This window comes from Pagrus pagrus, assembly GCF_965226575.1.
Source record: "Pagrus pagrus genome assembly, chromosome: 4".
Lineage (NCBI taxonomy): Eukaryota > Metazoa > Chordata > Actinopteri > Spariformes > Sparidae > Pagrus > Pagrus pagrus.
In genome coordinates, this window is record NC_140188.1 from 15,779,285 (window position 1) to 15,803,899 (window position 24,615).

Sequence of the window (24,615 nt, forward strand, 5' to 3'; positions counted from 1 at the left end):
TTGAGAATACAGTGAAATGGCCAACAGACTAATACACTCTTTGCTTTTATTCCGACTCTTTTGGCTCAAAAGACCTGCAGTACATCCAATTTGAATATGAATATAATATTAATGTACAATTTCCTTTCTTTTCCAGATCTCCATTTTCTGATTCTTTATGTAATTCCTTCTGCACGACAAGGGTTGTGCTTCTTTTAAAGAAAACCTTTCAAAGATTACTGATTACTGTATATGCTCAAATACTTCAGGTTCGTCTGTTTGATATGTTCACAAGAAAGCGACTTTTTCTTTATTCAGCGATCTAAATTTAATCGAATATAAAATCATCTTTAATATGTGAAAGGAAATCACTCAGTATATATGATGCTCTTCTGTATCTATATTTTGGTCTATATGTCACATACTAAATTCTTATCCTTCATTTCAAATGTTTTTTTTTTCCCATCCACGATGTTTCCAAGACGCACACCAAGAAAGCCGGATTACTGTGACGTTTGATGTTGTTATCTTCCGTCTCTGTGAAAGAACAGAGGAAAAATAGGTTGAGATGAACCACGTGACCCAGCATCCTCGAGCTTGAAAGAGCCACGATAATCTCACTTTGACATCACGGCATTTAATCTTGCAGCCATTGTATCTGGAGTAGCGAAAGGATTACTCACTGGTAGCATAGCGATCGTTGTATTATTTTTTTCTTTTAAAATGGCACGAGGGGAAAAAAAACTAAAAACTGTACATTGCTTTTGTTTTCCATCTTTTTTTTTAAATCTGTAAACATGAAAAACTGTTGGAGGAGTGAATCCACAGGTTTTCCAGTAGTTATTGGTGCAGATTTTAATGTGAAAAGAACAGCAAAGAGAGGCAGCTGAGTGCACTCTTGTGTTGCTGTCAGCATCAGCAGTAGGCTGGCACTCCGAGGAGCGGACTAAATATGGCAGGCCTGGTTGAACCACATCCTGCAGATAAGGAAACCATAGCAACAGTAATGCAGTGCCATGGCGACTACAGGAGGAGGCCTGCTTAGCGACTGACTCAGGACAACAACACAACCCTCCTCTCTTGTTCGCAGGCTTCCGATGTGTTTGACTCACTGTCTTCGAATAGAAAAAGGTGAATAAATAATGTGTTAACATCCTTCAAGAAGTGTCGCTCTGTGGTCAGGTCTGAGAGCTTCAAATAGAGCACCTGTATCTCTAAAACAGGAGAGCAAGAGGACATTTTGTGATGAATTTACAGTCAAGCACAGTGATAATCACTGGTTTACATAAGGGAGTAAATAATTAAAGTGACTGTGTGTATAAACAAGTGGGTTAGAGAGAGTGTGTGTTTTGCACATGTATGTATACATCTGTGGGTGTGTGTGCAGGGCCCCTCGAGGATGTGCTGTCCAGATTTCTAGGGATTTGGAAGGATTTCAAGATTATAACATGATTACAGCAGACAGCCACGGGTAAATCATATTGGAAACCGAGATGTAAAGGCTCATGTGCAGCTTGCTAGAAAAACCTCTTAATGCGGGAGTTTACTTATCTCTCTAAACATCTATAGCCTGTATTTATTCCTGCTCCATCTGTATCTATACATCCTGCACTGTGCTGTCCTGATTCAATGTGAAATTACAGAAATACATATATATATTTGAGTAAGCTGAGTGTAGTTGTGTAGAGTGTAGCTTTAAAGATAAAACCAACATTTTTATGTACTCAATACCAGTAATACATCTTCCCATATTGTTTCACAGTTAGCGTTAGTTTGTTCTTTTCCATGTTCAAATAATAATACTTGATTTATTTTTATTTATTTATTTATTTTTACAGTGCATTCAAAGGCATGTCAATCAAACTGGTGTTGTTTATTCATTTTAAAAAGTGGCTTTTATCTGTTTTGCAAATAAAGTCCTCATACATATGAATATACAGGATGTGCATATACTTACACAAACATCACACAAAGACAGTCTTCCTAAAAATAACCCCCATGTTGATCTAAACAACTAGAGCAAGCATAATGTTGTAGCACTGCAGATCACCACACAAAGACTTCACACGCACATTGCTCCAGAGCAGCCCAGCATGGAGTTATATGATGCCTTGTCCCACTGCGAGGTAGACGCACAGGCCAGATCAGTGGCACATAACAGCTAATCTAATTGATAAAGGAACATAATCTCAGGCAGCCACTGAACCACACCCCATATAAGTACACACTCACACACACAGCCGCAGGGCACTGCCAGATTCAACCCCGGGGACTTGGCACAGAGCTTGAAGCTAACACTGATAGTAAGTGAAGACTTGTTCCATCTGACCTTCTGATTTGGCTCACAGCCCCCTGTAGGAATACTCACTTTCTATTATAAGACCCAGAACCTCTTGCATCAGTCGAGCAGCATAGACTTCTCTTCTGCAGCAGATCAAACAGGACTTCAAATTCAGTCGCTACTTTTGCTTTCACTTGGCTGAACTGCTGATTATAGAGAAACCTCACTACACTGAAAAGGGGCTTGGAGAAGCAATGTTAGAGGACCTTGTGCAAGACAGAGAAAAAGAGAGTTTTTGTAGTTTAATATTAAATATTCACGAAGACGTGGGTCATCACCTCTACACAAGGGAGGGGTTGTTGTGAGCAGGAGCCGACACAGAAGCAGGAGTGTTACCTTGTGTTCACTCAGCTGAAGTTTATTGTCTTAATTAGAATATGCTAATGAACAGAGCCTGTCTTAGAGGCCAGTATTAACTCCTGAATGAGAAACTATTTGGACAAGGGGACCAACTGTGTCACACAGTTGCTTGTTGCCAGAAATTATTTCTGGCCAGGGATCACAGATAATTAAAAAAGAACACAGCCGAGTTGTTTAAAAGCTGGTGCAAATTAAGACCGAGGTCACTCGAATCGTTCCTCGACAAACAAGAAGGAAGATTATACTGTACATTGATTACCGAGCTATTCTAGGCTGAGCATGAAGAAGGACAAAATAATAAAAAGTGACTTTGTATAGCACTGTTCATGGAAAGATGCAGCCCTAAGTGCTTAAAGGATACAGTAACGACGCCAATTTTACAATTATAAGTGTTTTTACCGGTATTTGGGAGTACTACTGCATATGTGAAAAAAGCCTTTTGTGGCTCCAGAGGAAGCTGCATGTAATCTGATAAATTGCTTCCAGTGATGTCACTCAGTGGCTGAGTTGCATTGTGGTTAATGTAGGTACCAGGTTTTGAAAATCAGTCCACTGGTTTCACAGTGCACTCCTATTTCATTATTATGGAGAGTTTAAAAACAAATGATTTCACCTTTTTTATTCTGCCGCCTACATTACCCACAATGCAACTTTGTTACTGAGTGACATCTCTGGAGGCAATTTATCAGAATTACATGCAGCTTCCTCTGGAGCCACAAAAGGCTTTATACTACTTTTTTAAACATATGCAGGAGTACTCCTCAAGACTTGTAAACACTCCAATACGTACAATTGGAGGAGTCACCCTTTAAATAAAATTGATACAAACACTAACATTTTATATTAAATTGTGATAATTGAGCGTAAAACAAAGAAGCAACCAAACAAAAGAGTTTGAAAACAATTCAATAAAACATTAATAATGATAGAAGTAAAGTTAAAGGTGCTACAAGGAACCTGTATTGTTGATTTTGGTAATCAACAATACAGTAACTATGATAACTATATAGAAATAGTATAGAAATAGTCAATCTTCTCGCTGATAGTCTTAATTGCTTATGTAGGACTTACAGAAGCATCAGCATTGAATTGAGATTGTTTCATAACCGGTTAAATGTTCCTTGTTGTATGTTTAACCCAAATTAAAAGCCAAATGAAACCGTTAGGTCTTACGTTGTTGTTAGATCCACGGGGAGGATGTTCCCCAGCTAGGGCCAATTTAAAAGAAAGCAGCTTCATCAGACTTCTTACTGGACACTTCAGGAACATTTAAAAGACCTTTGTGGAAGATCCAAGAGTTCTTGTTAGGTCATAGGCACTGATATACTGTATACAGGTGCTAGATTATGTAAGGCTTCTCGTAAAACCATAATTATGACAAAGAGGAAGGAGACCTACATGTGAGAGAAACCCACACAAACAACACATTTCTCAGCATTTATCGGCATTCAGATCCAGTTTCTGATCAGTAGGCCCCCACATGTCATCAATATCTGTGTGTCCAATTGTATTTTCTATTGTGATCTGACTGTTAAGCTCCTGCTCTCCTGTGACATTGAGATTTAGCCGATCTTCGCTCTCAAGCATCTGGCAGTCCGAAAATGCATCAGGGTCATTGCTCTGGACAGTGCCACTCGTCTGCTGCCCAGAAATATGACTCTCCATTTTATAGTTACCGAGGTTCTCTAAAGTTTGTTGGCTGTGACTCTGGCTAGCTAGAATACTGTCCTGCTGCTGGCCGACAGCAAGACTGCAGCCATCTATGCCAGGATAATGCTTCCTTTGCTCCTGCTGAGTGGTGCTGCTGTCTGTTTGAGTACGGCCTCTTGTCCCGTCTCTCGACTTGCTGTCAGGCTGCTGGCACCGTCTCATCTGGCCTAATGTGATTTGGAGCTCATTGAGACGCTGTGATACGTGGCGTCTCTTCAGTTCCAGCAGGGTTGTTCCATTACGACTCAGGCTTGGCATGCTTGTTGGTGTTGCCCTCTGTAAAATGGTAGATCACAGATATTCTATTGGAGATGATGTGTGCTAAAGGAGATAAATGAATTCATGCATACCGTCACAAGCGCTGATGCAAATATGCAAATGCAGGCAAACGTCGTATTCATGCGTACCGACACATTTTTCTCACAACACGAGAGAGTCAAACAAAAAATCTCAGCATGTTGAAATTTGTGGGAAATACAACACTAAGAGCTCACTTCTAATCCCTTCAAAACACAATTACTACTCAGAATCATTCTCTGGATTCTGCAATTATATATGTAATATCCCAGCTAATTACCACAGAATGGTTGCCAGCACTGTTCTCTCTCTCCTTTAGCCGTGTGCTCATTTGAGCTCTCTCCTGTAGCTGCAAGCTCAGGTGCAAGAAAGACTCATTCATGCGGTCAATTTCTTCCTCTACACAGGACATCTGTAATAAAGGGAAATGGTGAAGTAGGATGAGTGCTGCTTTCAGGACAGTGATTCTCTTAAAGTCTGTGATTTTTGAGGGCAAGATACCTGCATTGGCGTCCCTTTTGGTGGTAAACCTGCAGAAATTAAACAAGACATTTGATCCTTCAGAATTAAAAATAATGATTTTGGGGTAAATGTCATAATCTGGAATCTGGGTAAACGTTATTTTAGGGTACAAGAACCTGTGTGGGTTAATAAGTGTCAAACTACTTGTGAATATTTTCTGAGTAAGATCTCACTTTATAATGGGGAACATATTCTGAGTTAGAAAGACTTCATTTTGAGTTATTTGGACACTATTAAAACTTGTAGCACTGTGTTTTGTTACATAATAGACCATATTTATGAAGTGTTTTTAAAGTAGAAAGACTATTGTTGTTCTGCCACCTATAAAGGTCCATACTGGGCAAAGTGTATTAAGATCATAATTAGTGCATTACTAGATAAGCAGTAATTAGGCAGTAAGTGCTTTATAATGACTAATAAAGAGCAAACAGACTACTATGCATGCTAAAAAGCAACTAGTTTACGGCATAGTTTGTAGTATTTGTTGGTTGCTGTTGCTAAACACACCATTCAGACTTGGCCCCTCCTCCCAAGCCCAACGGTCGAGAGAGAGAGAAAGCAAAGCAACTGAGGTCCAGCAAGCTACAGAGCGAATGAAGGGAGGAGAGTGGTGTCTTTTCTGGTTAGGTTTAAGCACACACCTTCGCACAACCATACAGATTTTGTGTGAATACAGCCAAAGTGCATGTTTCATCCCGTCTGCTGTACGCCTCTCTGCTCTGCACGTGTGTCGCCCCACCCTCGGTCAAATGGACCTTTTCCCTACATTTTTATATAGTCCCAACCCCACACTGTTTATTGACTGAAGACTACACACCAATGCCCAAAGGATGGCGCTCAGAAATGTGCTGAACACAGCAAATACTAAGAAAATGCAAGGTATAGGATTGGGTCTCTGCAGATACAGACACCACTAAACACTTGTAGTGGGTTATAAGTCTTGATTGAGGGATAATGTACGAGTCTAAGTGTTGTTTTGTTTTAGGGAAATCATAATATTGCCTTTTGATAGCATGATGTAAAGTGTTATCGCGATGGGTATTGATGGAAAAGCCACAACAATTGAAACATCCATCCATCCATTATCTGAAACCACTTATCCTTTTCAGGGTGAAGCGGCTGGAGCCAATCCCAGCTGACATTCGGCGACGGCGCGATACACCCTGGATAAGTCGCCAGTTCGTCAGAGCGCTACGATTGAAACACTTTGTTGTAAGTGATAATTGTTTGTCTAGCTGGAGACCAACCTTCCAGTGCCCACAGAATAGCTTCAGTCAGTAATCATCGGCGTGCTGTCTTTCAAGTCATGAACTGTGTGTACTAGGATATTGGGCCATTCTTCTGGAACAAAAGCTCTTTGGGTGATGGAGGTGAAATCGACTCTTTTGCTCTACAGGGCTTCCTATAATGGTTTAATGATGTTTACGTCCTGTGTGACTGAGGAGAAATGGATGAGTGTCTGACATTAACACCTTACCTCACTATTTAATGTGTTCATTAGTTTATATGGAGTGCATTATTGTTGTGAAGTATGTGAATGTCATGGGTGTTTTTACGAGATAGCTTGCCGACGCCGTTACGGGTCAGTGGCTCAGGGACGGAAAATTGTGGTTAGAAAGCATTCGAACAAGCCTCATATAGAGAGGGAAGTGTACAAGACTGCTGGATAGACCTTAATAGGATTTCTATTGATCAAGAGTCGAGATTTAGTGCTTCATACAGAACGGTTTTTATCGTGGCCTTGCCCATGAACGTCAAATTTTTTATCAATGATCCAGCTTATGAGTGGTGATGAATTTTAATGCACAAATCACTTATGTTTTTCAATGTTGCATGTTTGTTACAGTTTCCATATTTACATAGTTTGTAGTAAGAGATACATAGTGTCAAATATCCTGTGAATGGTTTTGGCCAAAGCCATTGCTTTCATTGATTGTGCACATTGTATAACTTCCTCTTATTAATTGTCTTACCTGTGTTTCTGTCCCCGGTTGAATGCTGTTGGAGGTCTGTGATGAGCTGCTCTAACTTGAAATATTTGTATCTCTCAAGTCTAAAATTGGAAGATGAGCAGGCAAGTTATTTAACTGCATGAATTCGTTCAGAGTGCATACTATTCTCTGCTGTAGGTTGCATCTTTCTCACCAACCTGCTAGCTAGTAGGTGCTCAGTGAATTGCGCTTCAGTGGGAACTCTGATGTTGAGAAATTCCTCAACTAATGCACCATGCTGCCCCTCTGAGGCATCTAATTTTGGCTGTAAAAAGAAAGCATAAACAGTTATATGTCCCCGCTCGTGCAGCATGAGTATGATGTGTGAGGCTTAAATAGCTCTTACACACCTCTGCTGTGTTCCATTTGAAGGAAAAGTTGAACAGCTGAAGGCTTAAAGCTGAAATAGCCTCATGGAGGGCTTGCATAAAGCTGTGGGATTTAGATCCTAGATTAAAAAAAAGGGGAAAAAAAGACAACAAATATCATATTATTTGCAAAGAAGATTACATACTTGGTGCTTTTAAAGATGATTGCAAACCATGACACAATATTAGGTCTCAGGACTCTTTGTTACTATGTGATTACCCGATGCTATGTGTGCCATGGATTGCAGAATAGTAGCGATGAAATGTCCCACATGCTGAAGCTTTGCCTCCGACAGATAAAGGATTTGATTGGTGGCGTCAAAATAAAAGTCCCTTGAACAATATGCCAGCAGAGGCTCATTAGAGGAGGATGAAGACACGGGGAGTGACCTGGCCAGCAGCAGAAGCACAGAGGGGAACAGGGGGCAGTCTGCAAGCAACTGCATCACCTGGCAACCGAACAGGAAAACGGCCGAGTGTTGAGGTGAGAGGTTGTCCAGCGCAGTCGGGATGAGTTGCCCATCGTTGCTCTCCTGGACAGAATGCTCTATAGCTGCTAAAACAGATGGAAAATAATCTATTTTAGGCTTCATATTTACTATACTTGGTGACATTCATTATGACTTCAACTGCTCTTTATAATGTCTTGTACTGGGACTTTCTGTACCACTGCGGAGATGCTGATTCAACTCAGCTGTGGAAAGGTCCTGTAAAGACTGTTGGATCTCCTGCAGGGTCTTGAATAAAGGAGATATGCTGACCAGTTTGGACAGGTCGTGGTCACTCAGACAGGGAGCTGTGCTCTGTACATGTAGATGGACTGGGGAAGACAGAATCATCTCACTGTGGTGATATAACATGCTGATGCTCTTGGAAATGCAACAAACCTTTGTACGGATTTATTCCTTACCTGGTTCATGAGGAAGAGCTTCTGCTTTGGTCATATTTAATGATGAAAACTGAGGACATAAGTTGGAATCGGAAATGATTCTCGACTTAATTACTCCAAAATATGCTGCAGACAGAAGACTACGCTACAGTACCTGTGTATAGCACATATTGGTGTCACCGTGATGTGTGTATCCAGCTTGCTGCTCACATTCCCTACCATCATGAGGACCCGACTGACAGTATGGGTGAACAGGCAAATCCTGGTTCTGCCAAGCTTCTCCTGTAAGCCTGCATAGTAAAGCTTCCACTGACCTGAGAACAGCTCCCAGTAACGCCATAGAAGCCTCAGCTGGGGTGATGGTGATGAGAAAAACATTTAATGAAGGATGTGACAGTTTTTTTTAGCCTCTCAAAGCACAACAACAGGTGATCTTAAAAGAAGTTTGAGCACATGTGTTTCATAAATTCAGGCACAAAATGGGATAATGAATTTAAATATTGGTTAATACTATGTTTGTTATCTTACTAAGACTTAGACTTGAAACAGAGAGAAACAGCTAGCCTGGCTCTGTCTGAGCATAACAGTTCACCTGCCAGCAACTCTAAAGCTCCCTTAAAAAGTATTATCCCATCAGATGAATAAACATACAACCTGCTGGAAAACCACAAATTTACATTTCTCAAACTTCCTACTGTATGTCCAGGGTCCAATGTTCCCAGTGTCCGAAGTTCCCAAGGTCCTATGGTCCCAAGTTACCGCAGTTCTATGTACCCAGGGTTCTAATTTCTTAGAGTCCTAAGTTTACTGATGTCCTATGTTTCCAGGGCCCAATCTCCCAGGGTGTTAAGTACCCAAGGTCTGAAATGTTTCCAGAGTACTAAGTTCCCCAGTTCAAATTTCTGTTAACACAGTGTTTGGGTTGAATAGCAATAACCATCACCATAAACCCAAAGCCTGAAATACAGAATCTTGGACACATAGAACCGTGGGAACACATGAACCTGGAAGAGAACATAAGAAGAACTGGGGAGCATAGGACCCATTTTCATGTTCCCATTATGTATGTATGCATGTACGTATGTATCTGGGGAACACTAAACCCTGGGCACATTTCTTTAACCATCTTGGTTGAATAATTAGTCGTGGCTGCCTTTTTCTTTAATGGAAAAATAAATCATTTTTCAGATCAGCTTCTTTGATGAAATTGCATACCGTGTCACCATTATTCATTATTTACCTTGTGCATTTCTTTCTCCTGCGATGCTGTTAGATGGTTTATCCCTCATTGCATTATGGACTAGCAGCTCCTTAAGATGACTCAGTTTTTTATTATCCATATTTTCAAAGACATTCTGAAAGAAGAAATACAATTTTGCATCATTTTTTTGTGACACTTGAGTCACGCATTTTCAATATTAGATATATAATGGCCAGTTCTTTTTTGTGCTACAGTTAAACTCACCTTGAGGGTTTCAGTCTGCTGACAAATGTTTCTATAAAACTCCTGCGTGTCTTTGCGATGTCGGGCCAGTTGTGAGGCTATGTGGAGGTTCTGGTCCTCTAGTTTGTCGTACAGAGTCTTCACATTGAAGTCCTCTAAATCACAGTAGCCTGACACACTTCCTAAATGGGAGCAGTAAATGTCAATGACGTGAAAGTTAGAAATGGGCAGAAATCAAGAGAACAAACCCTCAGTGTGCCGTCCTTAAGAATTAAGGAGATACTCTTGTGATGAATGGCTGCCCCTCGAAATCAAAAGCTTCCCTTCACTTGGCTCCATGATAATTCAGTAGAGTCCCTTTAGACCATCCGTCCGGGATGGAGCATGCAAAGGATGATGAGTACTTGAATTCAAATTGCACAGAGGCTATCTAGAGAGCTTGAGATAACAGCACAAGCCATTAGTGTGTTATATTAGCCATTATTTTCTTTATCATCAATCAAATGGGGAAAAGGCTGTTTGCTGCTACCGGGTCATGCGTGATGGTTTTATAATGACTTGGCCAATGGACAGTTAAATGCCTTATCAAACTGCATAAATAATGCACTAGCCACTACGTGAGAAACATTCAAGTCAAGTCTAGCTCATGGTCATTTCAAATATTATCACAGACTTGAAAGAAACAATGGCAAATAAATTGAAAACCAGTCAGATGAAAAGGATGAGGTTTTTTTTAGTGAAACCTTTCTGGAAACATTTTCAATGACGGAATTATGAGCAAGTTATTGTAGAAAATACTGAAATTATTGTTTTTATTTATTGAAAGCAAAACATGTTTGCAGTAAGTAATGATGAAATACGCTCAAGGCTGCAAATGGCTACATTTGTATACCTCTTTTATCCAAAGTGCTTGACAAGGGTTATGAGCTACCACGCAGGGTGCATTGGGAACAATTTGGGGTTCAGTGTCTTGCCCAAGGACACTTCGACATGTGGACGGGGGGAGGTGGAGAACGAACCACCAAGTCTTTGATCAGTAGACATCCGCTCTACCTCCTGGGGCACAGCTGCCCCCACACAGGCTGTCTGTAGTCGACCCTTATAATAAAATCCCTTGTACTATGTGCTGTAAATGCTAAGAATTTCTAAATCTAAAGTTTTGTGGCCATTTCAGCATACAACAGAATCAAAATCACAAGATAAATTCCTAGGACTCAACTGGCAAACTCACTGTGCACTCCACCACACCCACTGCACACACCATGATTTCTTTACATTGCTACCCTAAATTTATAAGGGGGTTTGATCATGTTTCTGGAGGAGGGCTCTCAGCACAGGGTCAGAAACGGTGAGCTTACCTCCTTTTGAAACAGCAGGCTCCTCGGCTTCTGCTCCCTCTCCTACGCCCCTACTGCCTAAGAAGTCTCCTAGACTTGGGACAGCTATGCTGAAACGCAAATACACAGCCACGTGTTTATGCAATTGGTCGACTGGTAGATTGAAAGTTGTTAATCTCACTAGTCTGCACCAGAAATTCTAGTCAGTAAACATAACATTATATACATTTAAATACATATTGACATCAGGGGCACTAAAATGTTACATCTTTTCTAGTTAAATGTTGCTTCATAAAAAACGGGCATCCGTCAAACTACTTTATGTAACTAAAGTATTGTTTGTAAGATGTTAGACATTTTTTTCAGTGTTTAAAATGACAGATTACATTGTGCTCAGTTTTTAACTATTCTGATTGTTTTCTTACTTTTAGGCTCGTTGACCCATCTAAAGTTACATTTTAGTTTAAACATTTAATAATAATTTAAAACAAATTAGTTGTTACCAACATCCCTGGAAGGGTAAAGCTTTAAAGTCCCTGAGGGGGAATTTGACTTGCAGACTTGTGCTACTAGGATACCCAACATTAGTCTCCTGATACATTGACGAAACACACCATCAGTTCTAATGTCAAGCCAACACACCTTTCTCCACTGTAAACACAATCCACTGGACAGAAGGGCTCCCCGAGGCTGCGCCACTTTGGCTTTGTCCTCCACTGGGAGACAAGTTTGACTTTGCCAGGTCGCAGAACAAGCACTGTGGTGGTCACAACCACAACAACAACCAGCAGCAGACTCAGGATCCCTACACACAGTTAGCATTGTGTCATGATAAACAAAAAGCAGGGGTTAACTCATTACAGTCATGTACCTGCTTGATAAAATATGAAGTGGGCAGTAGGGATACACACCTGCTATCACTCCCCAGTCAGGTAGAAGGTTGAGTCTGTGCTGCTTGACAATCCCATACTTCACCAGCTGTACCGGGGTCATGGGCTGGAAGACTGAAGCCCGACGGTCACACTCTGTCCCCTCCTCGCTGACCACCACTACCATACTCCACTCTGGGACAGCGCTGTCAACAAACACATACTTGCCTGTGTCTGTAAACACATGAGCAAACCTGAGAAAAGGAAGGGGCAGATATGGTCACAAAGTGGGGTTTCAAATAATCAACACTTGAGTCTCTACTGCAGTAAAGCCTCGCCACTACCTGGTGGAGTTGAAGTTTGTCTGCATCATGAGTATCTGCAGACGTCTGAAGGCACCAAAGTCCCAGCTGGGGTTACTGTTAAACAGGTGGTCTTTCTGATACACTGGGAAGTGGCTGAGACGGCGGTCTTCGGGACATAAAATAAAGTTAGCATGAGATTAAGAAAAATAAATCACACTGTCATGATAAAACCAGCATTAAAGCAAAGAAAACCACTGATACCTGTGTGGTTGATGGTGAGGTTGAAAATGAGCATGTCACCAGAGGACAGACAGGCAATGGGGTTGGGGATACGAGCAAGGACAGCTACGTCGGCAACAGCATCATCATCATCTTCTGTTTCTCTTCTCCTTCTGGGTCTTGTATTTAGGAGTTCGATTGGTTCTGAGCAGAGGTAGATCATTGATAAATCAGTTACGTTTTACTGTTAAGTCATACTGGATACAGAAAGCAAATGTGTGCATTAGCAATAGAAAAATGAATGGAATCAATATGACATGTTAGATCTCGTCACCTGACAGAAACTGATTGACAAGCTCTCTCCGTGTGGGAATCCAACCGAACACTCCTTCAGAGTCAAACTGGACCAAATGGATTTTACCAATATTCTTTGCATGGATATCTGGTCCTAAAACATCCATCACAGCCTGGACGTAAACAGAAACAAGCACAATAAGAACTGCTACTACAGCACAATACAACAGAATACTACATAAATTCAAGGAAGAAAATGACAAGTTATCGATAACTAATATGAGAGATGTTGTCGCTCATTAATCTGTCAAGGCATCCCTTTGCATATAATAAACATAACACAACATAATACTGCAGTACAATGTTCCCCTCATTGGAGAAGCAATAAAGAACAACTATGAAATATTGTGTTTCTGCATTAATTACCTATACAGTGTATTTTTCTGATTACTGAATCTGATAGTCAGTAGAGGTAAAGTTGCAATAGGCAATGTCTGCTTTAAATAATTGCATTTTTGTACAATTTAAATTGTGTTTTCCAGAGCTAAACATGGAAATTATGGCAACACAAAATGCTTGAAGAGTAGATAAATGCTCTGTATTTAAGAGAAGACTACTGTGTTGAAATGATATTCTAAAAAAGGATAAAAGTTAGTGGTGCTAAATATTTCATTCATATTCATTAAATGATGAAACCAGTGAAAAGTTATGAGACCAAGAAGCTATTTTGTTGAAATTCTTGCATCGAGAGGAGTTCAATATCTCTCACTTTCCCCTCGCTGTAATGCAGTGATATCACAAAATCTGTAAAAACGTTTTTCTAGTTGTCCTACTGAGACCAAGACCGGTCAAGACCCTGATAAATGCCACGGCATTGGCTTTCCACCAACTACTCGATCCAGTTAGACCCAGACCTACAGTCTGAGAAGTCTCTTGGCTCCATTAGTACAATACCAATGTTAGATTTGTGCTATTTTTATCTGGTGGGATCAGATACTGAAAACCCTTCCTTATACACACATTTAGTGTCATTGATTAGTAAGTATCAGGTAAAAATGAGATGCATTATGTTGTAAACTATGGCCAATGGCATTGCCATCTCTACCTTACCCTGGCCCAGACCATGCTGCCTCTTTCTTTGAGGCTGAGCAGCAGTTGGCCATCTGGGGAGAACTGAGCAGAGAGCTGAGGCAGTCTGGAAAGGCAGGACGTGTTGCAGAGCTCTTCAGCAGACACGTATCGCTCACATCGGCAGCTGGGGCATCAGGATCAGACAGGAGGACAAATACTATGTCAAGCTATTTAATGGTTGATGTAATGAATATGGATAGTATTCAGTAAACATGTTTTACAGGTTTAAATAGTATTATAACAGAAAAACTTCAGTGAGATTTACATGCCCATCTCCACATCCAGAGTTCCTCCATGTGGTCCGCAGGTGATATTACAGGAGTGGAGGGAAGGTGACACACACTCTCTGGATGCTGCCAGACGTATTTGTCCTGTGGCACACCGCCTGTTCACCTACAACACACACACACACACAAACACTGACCTTGCTGCTCATTGCATCATTCATGATGAAACTAGCACAGTTTTTCACCCATCTCAGTGTTTTGTTTTCCAAATCGTCTGAAAAAACAAAACACAATTATAAAGTAAAATCATTGCAAACAGGTAAGTTGGAGGCAGTATTTTCCACAAGTTTGATTATTTATTTGTGATGGTCAACACTGAGGGGTGTCAGGGTCGTTAATATGCTTCTGGGAAACTTCACAGTTCTCTGGCAGACTTTCAACCATCCACACATTCAAGTGCATTTCTATGAAAACTTTAGAAAGGAAGAAATTCAAAAATAGGGAGAAAAACGCTGTGCGAATGCTTTTTTATGTCGTAGAAAGAATGAAATGACAAATTCAAACAATTACAAAATATTTTTAAAAACATTTTATCTACTACTGACCTCAGGCTGGCAGTCCAGTTCACTGTCAGAGGTGGAGCTTTTGAAATCCAGTTCATTGTAGAAGATAAAACCCGTTCGGCACAAACATGAACCATCCGAGTGCTGGAAAGCACGGTTCTTACCAATGCAGGTACAAGACGAAGACCCTAAGGAAACAGGTGTGACATGGAGATTTCCTCCTGTACAGATTAACTCTTTTGAAGCTGTAACTTAACACTAATTGAGGTATCTGATGGGATCTAACCTGCTGGTGAGGTGGAGGAGCTGCCACAGGGAAAGCAGGCCTTCTGAGCGGCCAGGTGGTTGAAGGTGCCAGCTGGACATGGGTGACAGTTGCTCTTTGACTCAGCATGAGTGAGGTTACCGAAGGAGCCAGGGGGGCAGGGCATTGGTTGGGTGGATCCCATGAGACAGACATACCCAAGGGGGCAAGGGTTACTCTTGTAGTGGTCTGTACCTGTTTGATTAAAACAAATTCATATTTTATTTAGAGTTCGTCATGAAATAACAAATACTGTACACGCAAATTTAAATGTGGAACGATTTGTGGTACCTGGGGGGCAGAAGTATCCTGGTGGACATGGAAGGCAATGTTGGATAGGGGAGTGGTAGGGACGATAAGTGCCCCCATCACACACACTACAGCAGCTGCTTTTGGATCCTCTGAGCCCGCTAGTGTTGACAGGCATGGAACCCCCTTCGCAAGACTTCATGGCAGAGCTGTTGGCCGGGCAGTAGAAGGGAAACGGACAGCTGTGGGGCATAGTAACATGGTTATTTATAAAACTTCAACCCACATGGTGTAGAATCAGTCCAAACCCATTAGGCTTTCATCATTTCACAGCTAAAGCCTCTCATTTCAATGTCAATCTTACAAAACATGCCAGATTTTAGGATATGCACTCACATTTGTTTGGAGGCTTGGTATGAATGGGATCCCTCAGGACAGATATACCCTTCAGGGCAGACCTGAGGCTTGGCAGTCTGAGGGCCACAGAATGAGCCAGCTCTGCACAGCATCTCTGAGACTGCACCTGGACGATGAGCAAAAACTCATTACTGCAGAACCGCCCTCAGGGAGAGAGGAATTTATCAAAGTAAAAGATCCAAAGTCATATATACAGAATTTAATATACTTTCCTAACATTATAAACTGTGTTGATAAACCTACCCATTGGGCATTGGTAAGATGGCCTGCAGGGGATCCCCTCCACATTGGGCTTTCCTGTAGCCCGAGGATCTGGGCAGAAGGTTCCCCCTGTGCAGGGTTCACACTGGCTGGGTGTGGAAGCTCCAGGAAGGGGTCTCTTAGTTCCTGCAGGGCAGAGGATGGGGGATCCAGACCCGCTGCACCAGAAACCAGGTGGGCATGGACTGTTGGAGTAGTCTGTAAGCCCTGGAAAATAAATCACAAACATTCATCCCTTCACACAATATAACCACAGGAGAAATAAATGCCGGATTATCGTTCACACATTGCGAGTGACCTTATATAAAAAAAACACCTGAACCTTTAAGCTTATCATTAAAATGACTTATGTATTCATACAAAAGAACCAAAGAGAGGGAGACCATAACCTCAACAATACGGGTTAAATTTTCAATAAGTTTAAACACTTTTGAGGGGGATTAGAAAAAAGCTTTTCCTTTATAAAAATCAACACTCAATCATGAACTGTAGCCTCAGGTATCACAAGTTTTAAATTCATTGTACTCAATCACATTACACATCCATCACTCTTATCCCGGGCACAGGTTCAGGCACTGCTGTAATAGTCTGCGTACTTATTGAACTTAATACAACTTCAGAAGGCTATTTTCCTTCTTTAAATATCCTTGCAAAATTCAATAATAAATGGAATAAATGGAAAGGACTTGGTTACATTTGTAGATGTAATTTTAGTTCATCTTTTTTCATCTTTCATCTTCTGTTGTGTGAGATGCAGTGTTTCAGACCTGTGCTGTTACAGTGTGAACCAGGAGGGCATGGCAGGCAGTCACCCTTGCTGCCTGCTCCAGGTGAAGCTCGATAGGTGAACAGAGGACATGGTCTGGGTCCTGTCCCCCCATTGAAGTCACTGCCACGCAGACCATCACAGTAATGACCAGCAGGACACAGACGAAGGACTGGCTCTCCTGCAAACAAACAGGATTAGGATTAGTCTTTATTCTTAAAGCATGTTTCTAATTCTTAACTTGAGGTTTTATGTGTGGTCCAAGTACTAGGATCCTGCTGGTTTACACCTTACTTACACAGTACATTGCTTCCCCAGTAGGCCCAAAAAAACACTGAATATTTCTGTCAGAGCTCAAACTATACAATGTTCTTCACGCTTTGAGTCTTCACAGCTAAATCTTGTATCTCATACTGCATTTTTACCTTGAAAACCTGATTACAGTAGCTCTTAAAAACACTCAGTCCATACCAGGTTTACACCAGTGCTGAGGTGGGCAGGGTAAGCAGTCCTGTACACTGGCGCCTCCTGGGGAGCTTCTGAAAGTGTTTGCAGGACACAACTCAGCCTCCTCTGTGCCCAGTGGACAGTAGAAACCTGGAGTAAAGAAAACAAACAATTTATTTTAAATAGTTTAAAGAAAAAATGATTAACCTTCTGATCTCTCAGGTAAAATAATCTCAGAATAAAGTCTGAAAATCTGTGTAAATACCTGGAGGACATGGTCCAGCACACTGCATGCCCCACTGGCACTGGGAGAGGTTCAATGTGTGTCCTTGAGGGGTGAAATCTGCACTCCCAGAAATACAAAGAAAGCCTGCAGCACACACACCCTGGATCCTACCGGCCCTGAAGAAAATATACACAAGGTTAGTTTATCTACAAAACCATAATAATATACACTGCGCAGACACACATGTTCACACAAGGCCATTTGGAAGACACTAAATTGTATGCTTCATTAGATAAATAGAATGACAATTACATAATTTCACCTCCCACACTCATATCTACATTCATTATATTCATACATATTAAGGTGTTAATTTGGCTGCTCAGTGAAACGTGGATCCCGAACATGATACACTCCTGCATTCTGCTAATTGTGAGTATAATTAAAGCAGAGATGAGTGTTTGCCTTTGAGCATGTGTCTGCATCTGTATGCATGAGTACAGGATGCACTTGTGCATAATAGTGTGTCGGTCCGTTTACGTGAATGTGTATTTCTGGATGTTTTTGATTAGCGTGTGACACGTGAGCACTTCTGAGAGCTTCTGCATGCATAGGTTGGGGCTTTGACGCAGACGGTGTACCTGCAGAACTTCCCTGGAGGGCAGGGTAAACACTCTCTCTCTTCTTGTAGGCCTCCTTGGTTTGGATGAGTGTATGTCCCATTGGGGCAGGGCTGAGGCACCATGGTGCCTGATAAAAAATGCATTACATTAAAACAGAGACTGACAGCATGATATTACATGGTGATTACTACAAAGGAAGGTGTTTTTTCAGTGAAACACAAAACTGAGGACATTTTTAGTCCATTTTTCATTCTTTGTGATGCTAAATAATATTATACATCGATTTATTAAAGTTGCCATCCTCTGTATTCAAAATCATCCTTTTAGAGGACCTGCAGGGCAGAATGAGTGTGGCGGGCAGGGCCATGGATCTCCCACTATGGCCTCCTCACAGTAGAATCCAGGTCGACATGGGATGCAGCTATCTGAGCCTGGGTTCGGCTGGTACTCTCCTGTGGGACAAGGCAGGGCCAGGGCAGATCCTTCTGGACAGTAGTGGCCCTACGAGGGAATGGAAGTGACAAAGGCGCAACTGAGGGCTGGCACTCAATGCACCAGGACATAAATAATAATTAACATGGCACACGTGTCTCTAGGAGAGATACTGTGAGGAAAACAATAAAAACAAAGGAAAGGGGAAGGACGGGGAAGGCAATTCACTGGAAGAGGGAGTACAGAGAGAAACAGAATGAAAGCATGAATGAATAAACCTTACCTTGGGACAGAGGAAGGCATAAGGAGTGGTTGAAGAGAAGTCAAAGGGGCAATAGAAACCAGCAGCACAGGGGCCACTGGGGCTGGCCAGACCCTCAGTGGAGCAGTAGTGACCTGCAGGGCAGGTAGAGCAGCTCTCTATGGACACACCTCCTAAGACAGGAGGATAAACAGGACAGATAACAGTGAGGGGGTACAGTGGTGATGCAGATCAGACACACAAAGTACAAAATCCAGGACCTCTTTCAAATTTGAATGCAAACTCACTCACTACAGTTAAGTAAAAGTATGTAAGCATTATCTGCAAAATGTATCAAAGTACAAGTACTCATTCTGCAGTAAAGTGATCCGTATCAGTGGTTTACTATCATATATTATCGTTTTTGGATTAAAAATATAATAATACAATGATATAATAATAAAATAACGTGTATTTTGCATTTCACTGCTGAAGATATTTCAGTTTGAGCTGATTTTAACAGTACTTGAGTACAGTACTTGAGTAAATGTACTTTTCTACTACATTCACTACTGGATATAACACGATGATGTGACAGAAAATGCAATTTCATAATGTGTGTCAGTGTACCGGTGGTGTTGCGTATGCTGCCAAGAGGGCATGGAATTGGGTAGAGGCACCCTGCTGGACAGTAGTGGCCCACGGGGCAAGGGCCGTTCCTGGGGAAGTTGTCATAGCTGTGGGGTGTCGGCTCCGTGGCTCCACCTTGGCAGAAATAACCCTGCAAACAAGGACCTAGAAAAAAATAGAAAGACACTATCAATTCACCTATCTGTTCTAAATGGTTTAACTCGTGACTGAAATAATGTCCCCAATTATCTCCGAGTCTGGTCACCTTGTGGTGCTGAGGCTCCATGTGAGTTACAGTAGGATCCAGAGGTACAGGGTGTGCAGACAGAGAGAGAGTGGGCTCCTGTCTGGTTGCTGAAAGTCCCTAAAGGGCACGGCTGAGGCAGGGCTGTCCCAGCAGGACATAAATGACCTAGGAAGAGAGCTTTTATTAAATATTGGTTTATCATAACTGCAGAATTTGCCATTTAACCACTGGCGAGGTTTGCTGCTATATGTAGAAGGTTAAATGATCTGGTTTATAGACTGTAGTTTATTTTCACCATCCTCACCAGCTGGGCATACAGAGGGCTCTCGAGTGGCTGAGGAGGAGCACATAGTCCCTTTAGGGCATATTATGCAGTGGGCTGCTGCAGGGGCAGGACTGTAAGTGCCAGGCTCACAGGGCACCTCACTTGCTGAGCCAACAGGACAGCTATAGCCAGCAGGACAGAGGTAGCCATGGGAACCGTCAGACGGGGTGGGACTGGAACTGCCACCGAAGCACACATACCTATAGGCATAAACAGTGAAGGAAAAAAAAAATATTACAGATACTGCCACAAGCTGCTATTAGAGAAGTTGAACAATCGGTCAGTGGGGAAATTTGGAAAAGTTTGAGAAAAACATTGCAGTGGACATATTGAATATGATGATATGCCTCAGGTAAGTCCACCACAGACTTCAAATGATGTTATTACAATTACTGGTTCTGTGATGGTGAACAATGTGCATCTATTAGTATGTGCTCCATAAAAATACTTTCTGATGGCAGAATTTCTCTTGTAATGATTAATTTTAGTGCATGAAGGCCTAATTTTATACATAATTAATCAAATAATAATAAATGATCATAATAATGAATACAATTTAGTTGGATGGAAGTGTAACCAGTTAGAATTAGTAATCAGTTGGTCATAAATAATCCCAACAGTGCAGATACTGACGATGTTAATTGTCTTTGATTTGATGTTAAAGCAGTCTTATGCTTTTTCAGTTTTTCCCTCTCCTTCAGTGTGTTTTATCGGTTCTTGTGCATGTAAACAACCTTTAAAGTTAAGTTTTCTCCCACAGAGAACGCTGTCTCGTCAGAAGTCCTGCCTACAACAGGGTCTAAACTAAGTCAACATGTCACACTTTTGTATAATTTATGCCCTATGGCCAAGTTTGGCACGTAAGAATTGATTTAGCACAGCTGCTCTGTTGTTGTTAGTGGTGCTGCCTCAGGTGTGTGTGAGCTGACCAATCAGAGCATCTCTGACAGAGGGGGGAATACAGAGCTGCAGCAATGGACATCATAAAAAAACTGGATGTGTTTTTTGAGTATTTAAGCATGTAAACTTATTGTAGTAGTAACCCAAAATAAAATTATGAACCTGAAAATGAGGATAATATGTCTCCTTTAATTCAGTTACCGTTACACTCAGGGTTATACTTTAAAATTTCACATATGAGTTTCTAATTATTCAGAAATAAGCACCATCAGTTGCTTAGTGTAGCATGTTTCCTGAGATAAATGCTTTAATAACTGGCAGTGATTTGTGTCAGATACACTAAAACTAATGTTTTATTTATTGTCATTGAATTACTATGAATATTAATTGTACTTCCCCTAGGTTACATCAGATCTTCTTATTTACAGTTTTTAAACTGAATAGAATTAAACTCCCTTGGCAGACACACTGAAGTGCTCCGGGTGCTTTGAAGTGGGTTTTTATCTCTAAGTATTTATTGCAGAGCATATTGCAACAGTTAGCAAGTGTGGATCTTGTCCTGCTGAGGACACCTGCTCCCCCTGCTATTGAGACTAAACAGACTCATGTAAAAGACATCTGCTGTCTTCGATTATCTGTCTGATGTTGTTGTTTATGTGTACACTGGGTTGTTATTGATTTTTGGAACATAAGATATCTTGCTGGCATATTGTACTGATCCCTTTAATCCATGTACAAATCCTACACATAAATCCAAAATGCTTTAAGTTATAAGGTGAGAACACTTTGCATTAGACATGAGGGAGATACTGACAGAGGGAGAGAAAGAAAGACTCGGAAAGATTTTCTTCAAGAAAAGATAAACAATTCTTTGACCATTTTCTCCACAGATGGAATCAGTCAAGCCAACAAAGTAAATACCTATTATGGAAAAATGGCAAAACTGTGAGTGTTTACACTCAGAGTGGAGAGATGAAACTGAAGTGGCAGAAGTGTTTACCCAGCGTGACACGGGAGAGCATCTGAGAGCTCTGCTATTGCAGGCCTGTCACAAAAAAGTCCAGGGGGGCAGGGGGGGCATTCGTCATCTCCCTTCAGTCCCCAGGAGACGGAGAGAGATCCTGTGGGGCAGGGGAGTGGATAGCCAGTGCCAGAGGGGCAGTAGTGGCCGGAAGGACAAATATGGCTTCTGGTAGAATTTCCCTGAGAAGAAGGAGAAAAATAAAAACATAGAAACACTGTACTGTACTTTTGATGGCTTGATTTCCTGAGAATGCATTCTGGTATTTCTGTAAAGCATGCATTTAGAAACCAGTCCTAATGGTTACTAATGCCCTGAGGTCTCTAGAGGCTGAAATGTTTATTACACTGCACAATACAAAAGCGCTTAAAGAGCCTTCCACGGAGTGAGACTAAAAATGCGATGTGGAGGGGGTCATGTGGTCATTACATCAAAACAACACATTCCCATTAGAGTATGAATGTGCTCAGCAGTATGGCAATAGTCCCTTTTGATTACACAATATGTTGTGTGTGTGTGAGGTCTAACATGTTTGGCCTTAAAGGATACTGAGTAAAGCTTATAAAGTGACCAAGGAGCAGAAATGTCTTTGGTGAAATTAATGATAATCTCAGTCAGATTTTAATAATTCTAGAGGAAAAGTGACTCATCATCAAAGCACCATTAATAACAAGAGCAAATTTCCCAAACCATATTTTTATATTTTGTGTGCTAAAGTAAAATGACATTTAAGCTAATGGTGCTTTTAGAAGAATGATACTAGGCTGTAAAACAAGGAAAGTATTGAGTGAATGTGCTCAGTCAATCAGCTACTCTGATTATATTTCTTGTGGGAGTACTGAAATCTTAAAAAAGGTGCAATATGTAAGATGCATGCTGGGCACTTCAGGGGAGCTTCAGGAGAGTGTTGGTGTTGAGGTACAAAGTGGCTACGGGGCTAGCTGATAGATATCTCTGCAACACAATACATAGACGTCTTTGACATAATGTCAAAACTGTTATTACCTCACAGTCTATTGATAATGTTAATTCATTTTTTAAATGAAATTCTTACAAACTGCACCTATAACATTCTTTCTTATTTCATTAGATGAAAGGTCACGGGGTCACCAGTGTCATTATGAATCATTCTCTGGGAACAAGTACTGATCGATCAACATCACCAGGTTACAGAAGCAACAGAGAACAAGAACAGCACCTGGTACTCAGTGGAGTTCGGGCTGGTTGATCCAGCAGGGCAGTAAAATCCTGCCTCACAGAGTCCTGTTGGCTGGGACAGACCAGGTTGAGAGCAGAACATTCCTGCAGGAAACACCAACAGAATAAAGTGATGAGGATTTAAAACACACTGACTTGACATGCAGAAGGATTTATCCAGGTTAGGTTATGATGACGTAGAACAAAACAAAATCTTTTCCATACCAGCAGGGCAGAGCAGGCAGGCCTGAGGACTGGAGGCTCCGAGCTGGCTCTGCACAGTGCCAGCTGGGCAAGGGAACTCCAGTCCTAGAGTCACTCCTTGAGGACAGTAGTATCCGACAGGACACAGTGCAGGCTGTACAGTGCCTTCAACTGAGCCACACACAGAGGAATTAATAAAAACAGATGATATCTGATGAGACCAGTTAATTGTATTTTCATAACTTTAGATAGTCTCTGACATTGAAAAGACAGAGCTGCATAATTAAAGAAACTGACACTGACACTGTGAAATCAGTTGTCAGTTAGATTGTCTGAGATAAAGAGAGGTGCAACTTAAATTAGCTGTCCCCATTTTACCTCGAGATGTCTCAGCTCTGCTTCAATTAGTGAAAGCATGTGCTTTCCAGTATGACTTTGGACAATCCCCATAGAATCTCAGCTAATTTGTTGTTTTCATTAAAAACTGAACATATGGGGCTTGTTAATATTCGGCAGCTATAGTAGCCAGACAATGATCCGTGTCCTTTTGACATGTCTGATCATAGTGGTGACTCTTATTAACATAACTTATTAAAACATGTCCTGCAGATCTGCATGCTAACTTTTTCTGACTACACCGAGTACACTGAAATTTACTTTGCAAAGTTTATCTCCCAAAGAACTGAATAATGAGATTCCATGGCATGTCATGCTCGAAGGATTTCGGGTATTTGACAGATCTATTTATGGTACACTCGAATACATGTAGTTTATATGATGACAAGATTTTGAATGACCCATGAAACACTGATATTTTCATTCATTAATCAATCAATTTCTGGAAACATTCTTGCAAGTAGACTTAATTATGTGGCATGGTGCCTCACCTTTTTGCAGGAGCCCTGAGGGGGCAGAGATCTTTTTCAAATTTTCTGGTGAAAAAAAGGTTTTGCAAGGATAATCTTTCTGAATTTAAAAAATACCATCCATCGATCCATCCATTTTCTTCCACTTATCCGGGGCTGGGTCGCGGGGGCAGCTGTCTGAGCAGGGACACCCAGACTTCCCTCTCCCCGGACACTTCCTCCAGGAGGATCCCAAGGCGTTCCCAGGCCAGCCGGGTGACAGTCACTCCAGCGTGTCCTGGGTCTTCCTCGGGGTCTCCTCCTCCCGGTGGGGAATGCCTGGAACACCTCCCGAGGGAGGCGTCCAGGGGGCATCCAATAGAGATGCCCGAGCCACCTCAGCTGGCTCCTCTCAATGTGGAGGAGCAGCGGCT

General features: G+C 41.5%; 1 protein-coding gene and 1 long non-coding RNA gene across 6 annotated transcripts in view; one reads left to right on the forward strand and one right to left on the reverse strand.

The window, feature by feature from the left end:
• Window positions 1-3,200: 3,200 nt before the first annotated feature.
• The window catches only part of LOC311255517 (uncharacterized protein), a 56,023-nt gene continuing 34,608 nt past the window's right edge, over window positions 3,201-24,615 (reverse strand). For 2 of the 4 annotated variants that reach the window (XM_084350068.1, XM_084350071.1), the window contains 37 exons: window positions 23,358-23,507; window positions 23,134-23,237; window positions 21,915-22,117; window positions 19,994-20,214; window positions 19,708-19,854; window positions 19,443-19,607; window positions 18,855-19,006; window positions 18,472-18,640; window positions 18,158-18,266; window positions 17,556-17,692; window positions 17,315-17,440; window positions 16,845-17,024; window positions 16,060-16,284; window positions 15,796-15,922; window positions 15,442-15,641; window positions 15,133-15,345; window positions 14,889-15,034; window positions 14,322-14,449; window positions 14,036-14,180; window positions 12,966-13,098; window positions 12,674-12,835; window positions 12,452-12,578; window positions 12,150-12,361; window positions 11,881-12,043; window positions 11,260-11,348; window positions 9,923-10,083; window positions 9,698-9,812; window positions 8,612-8,808; window positions 8,479-8,527; window positions 8,236-8,388; window positions 7,789-8,124; window positions 7,551-7,648; window positions 7,359-7,465; window positions 7,183-7,262; window positions 5,189-5,217; window positions 4,968-5,099; window positions 3,201-4,666 (listed from right to left, as the gene is read on the reverse strand). In XM_084350068.1, coding sequence (XP_084206194.1) covers window positions 4,112-4,666; window positions 4,968-5,099; window positions 5,189-5,217; window positions 7,183-7,262; window positions 7,359-7,465; window positions 7,551-7,648; window positions 7,789-8,124; window positions 8,236-8,388; window positions 8,479-8,527; window positions 8,612-8,808; window positions 9,698-9,812; window positions 9,923-10,083; window positions 11,260-11,348; window positions 11,881-12,043; window positions 12,150-12,361; window positions 12,452-12,578; window positions 12,674-12,835; window positions 12,966-13,098; window positions 14,036-14,180; window positions 14,322-14,449; window positions 14,889-15,034; window positions 15,133-15,345; window positions 15,442-15,641; window positions 15,796-15,922; window positions 16,060-16,284; window positions 16,845-17,024; window positions 17,315-17,440; window positions 17,556-17,692; window positions 18,158-18,266; window positions 18,472-18,640; window positions 18,855-19,006; window positions 19,443-19,607; window positions 19,708-19,854; window positions 19,994-20,214; window positions 21,915-22,117; window positions 23,134-23,237; window positions 23,358-23,507 — 5,945 coding nt within the window. In that variant the 3' untranslated portion in view covers window positions 3,201-4,111. The remainder of the gene's footprint in view (window positions 4,667-4,967; window positions 5,100-5,188; window positions 5,218-7,182; window positions 7,263-7,358; window positions 7,466-7,550; window positions 7,649-7,788; window positions 8,125-8,235; window positions 8,389-8,478; window positions 8,528-8,611; window positions 8,809-9,697; window positions 9,813-9,922; window positions 10,084-11,259; window positions 11,349-11,880; window positions 12,044-12,149; window positions 12,362-12,451; window positions 12,579-12,673; window positions 12,836-12,965; window positions 13,099-14,035; window positions 14,181-14,321; window positions 14,450-14,888; window positions 15,035-15,132; window positions 15,346-15,441; window positions 15,642-15,795; window positions 15,923-16,059; window positions 16,285-16,844; window positions 17,025-17,314; window positions 17,441-17,555; window positions 17,693-18,157; window positions 18,267-18,471; window positions 18,641-18,854; window positions 19,007-19,442; window positions 19,608-19,707; window positions 19,855-19,993; window positions 20,215-21,914; window positions 22,118-23,133; window positions 23,238-23,357; window positions 23,508-24,615) is intronic. The other 2 variants (XM_084350070.1, XM_084350069.1) reach the window with 2 other exon arrangements.
• Window positions 7,217-8,600, forward strand: LOC311255521. 2 transcript variants are annotated; one of them, XR_014622380.1, is made up of 3 exons: window positions 7,217-7,283; window positions 7,919-8,052; window positions 8,303-8,600. It is a non-coding gene; the product is annotated as an uncharacterized lncRNA (long non-coding RNA). The 2 variants fall into 2 exon arrangements; XR_014622381.1 differs by having other exon boundaries at window positions 7,922-8,052.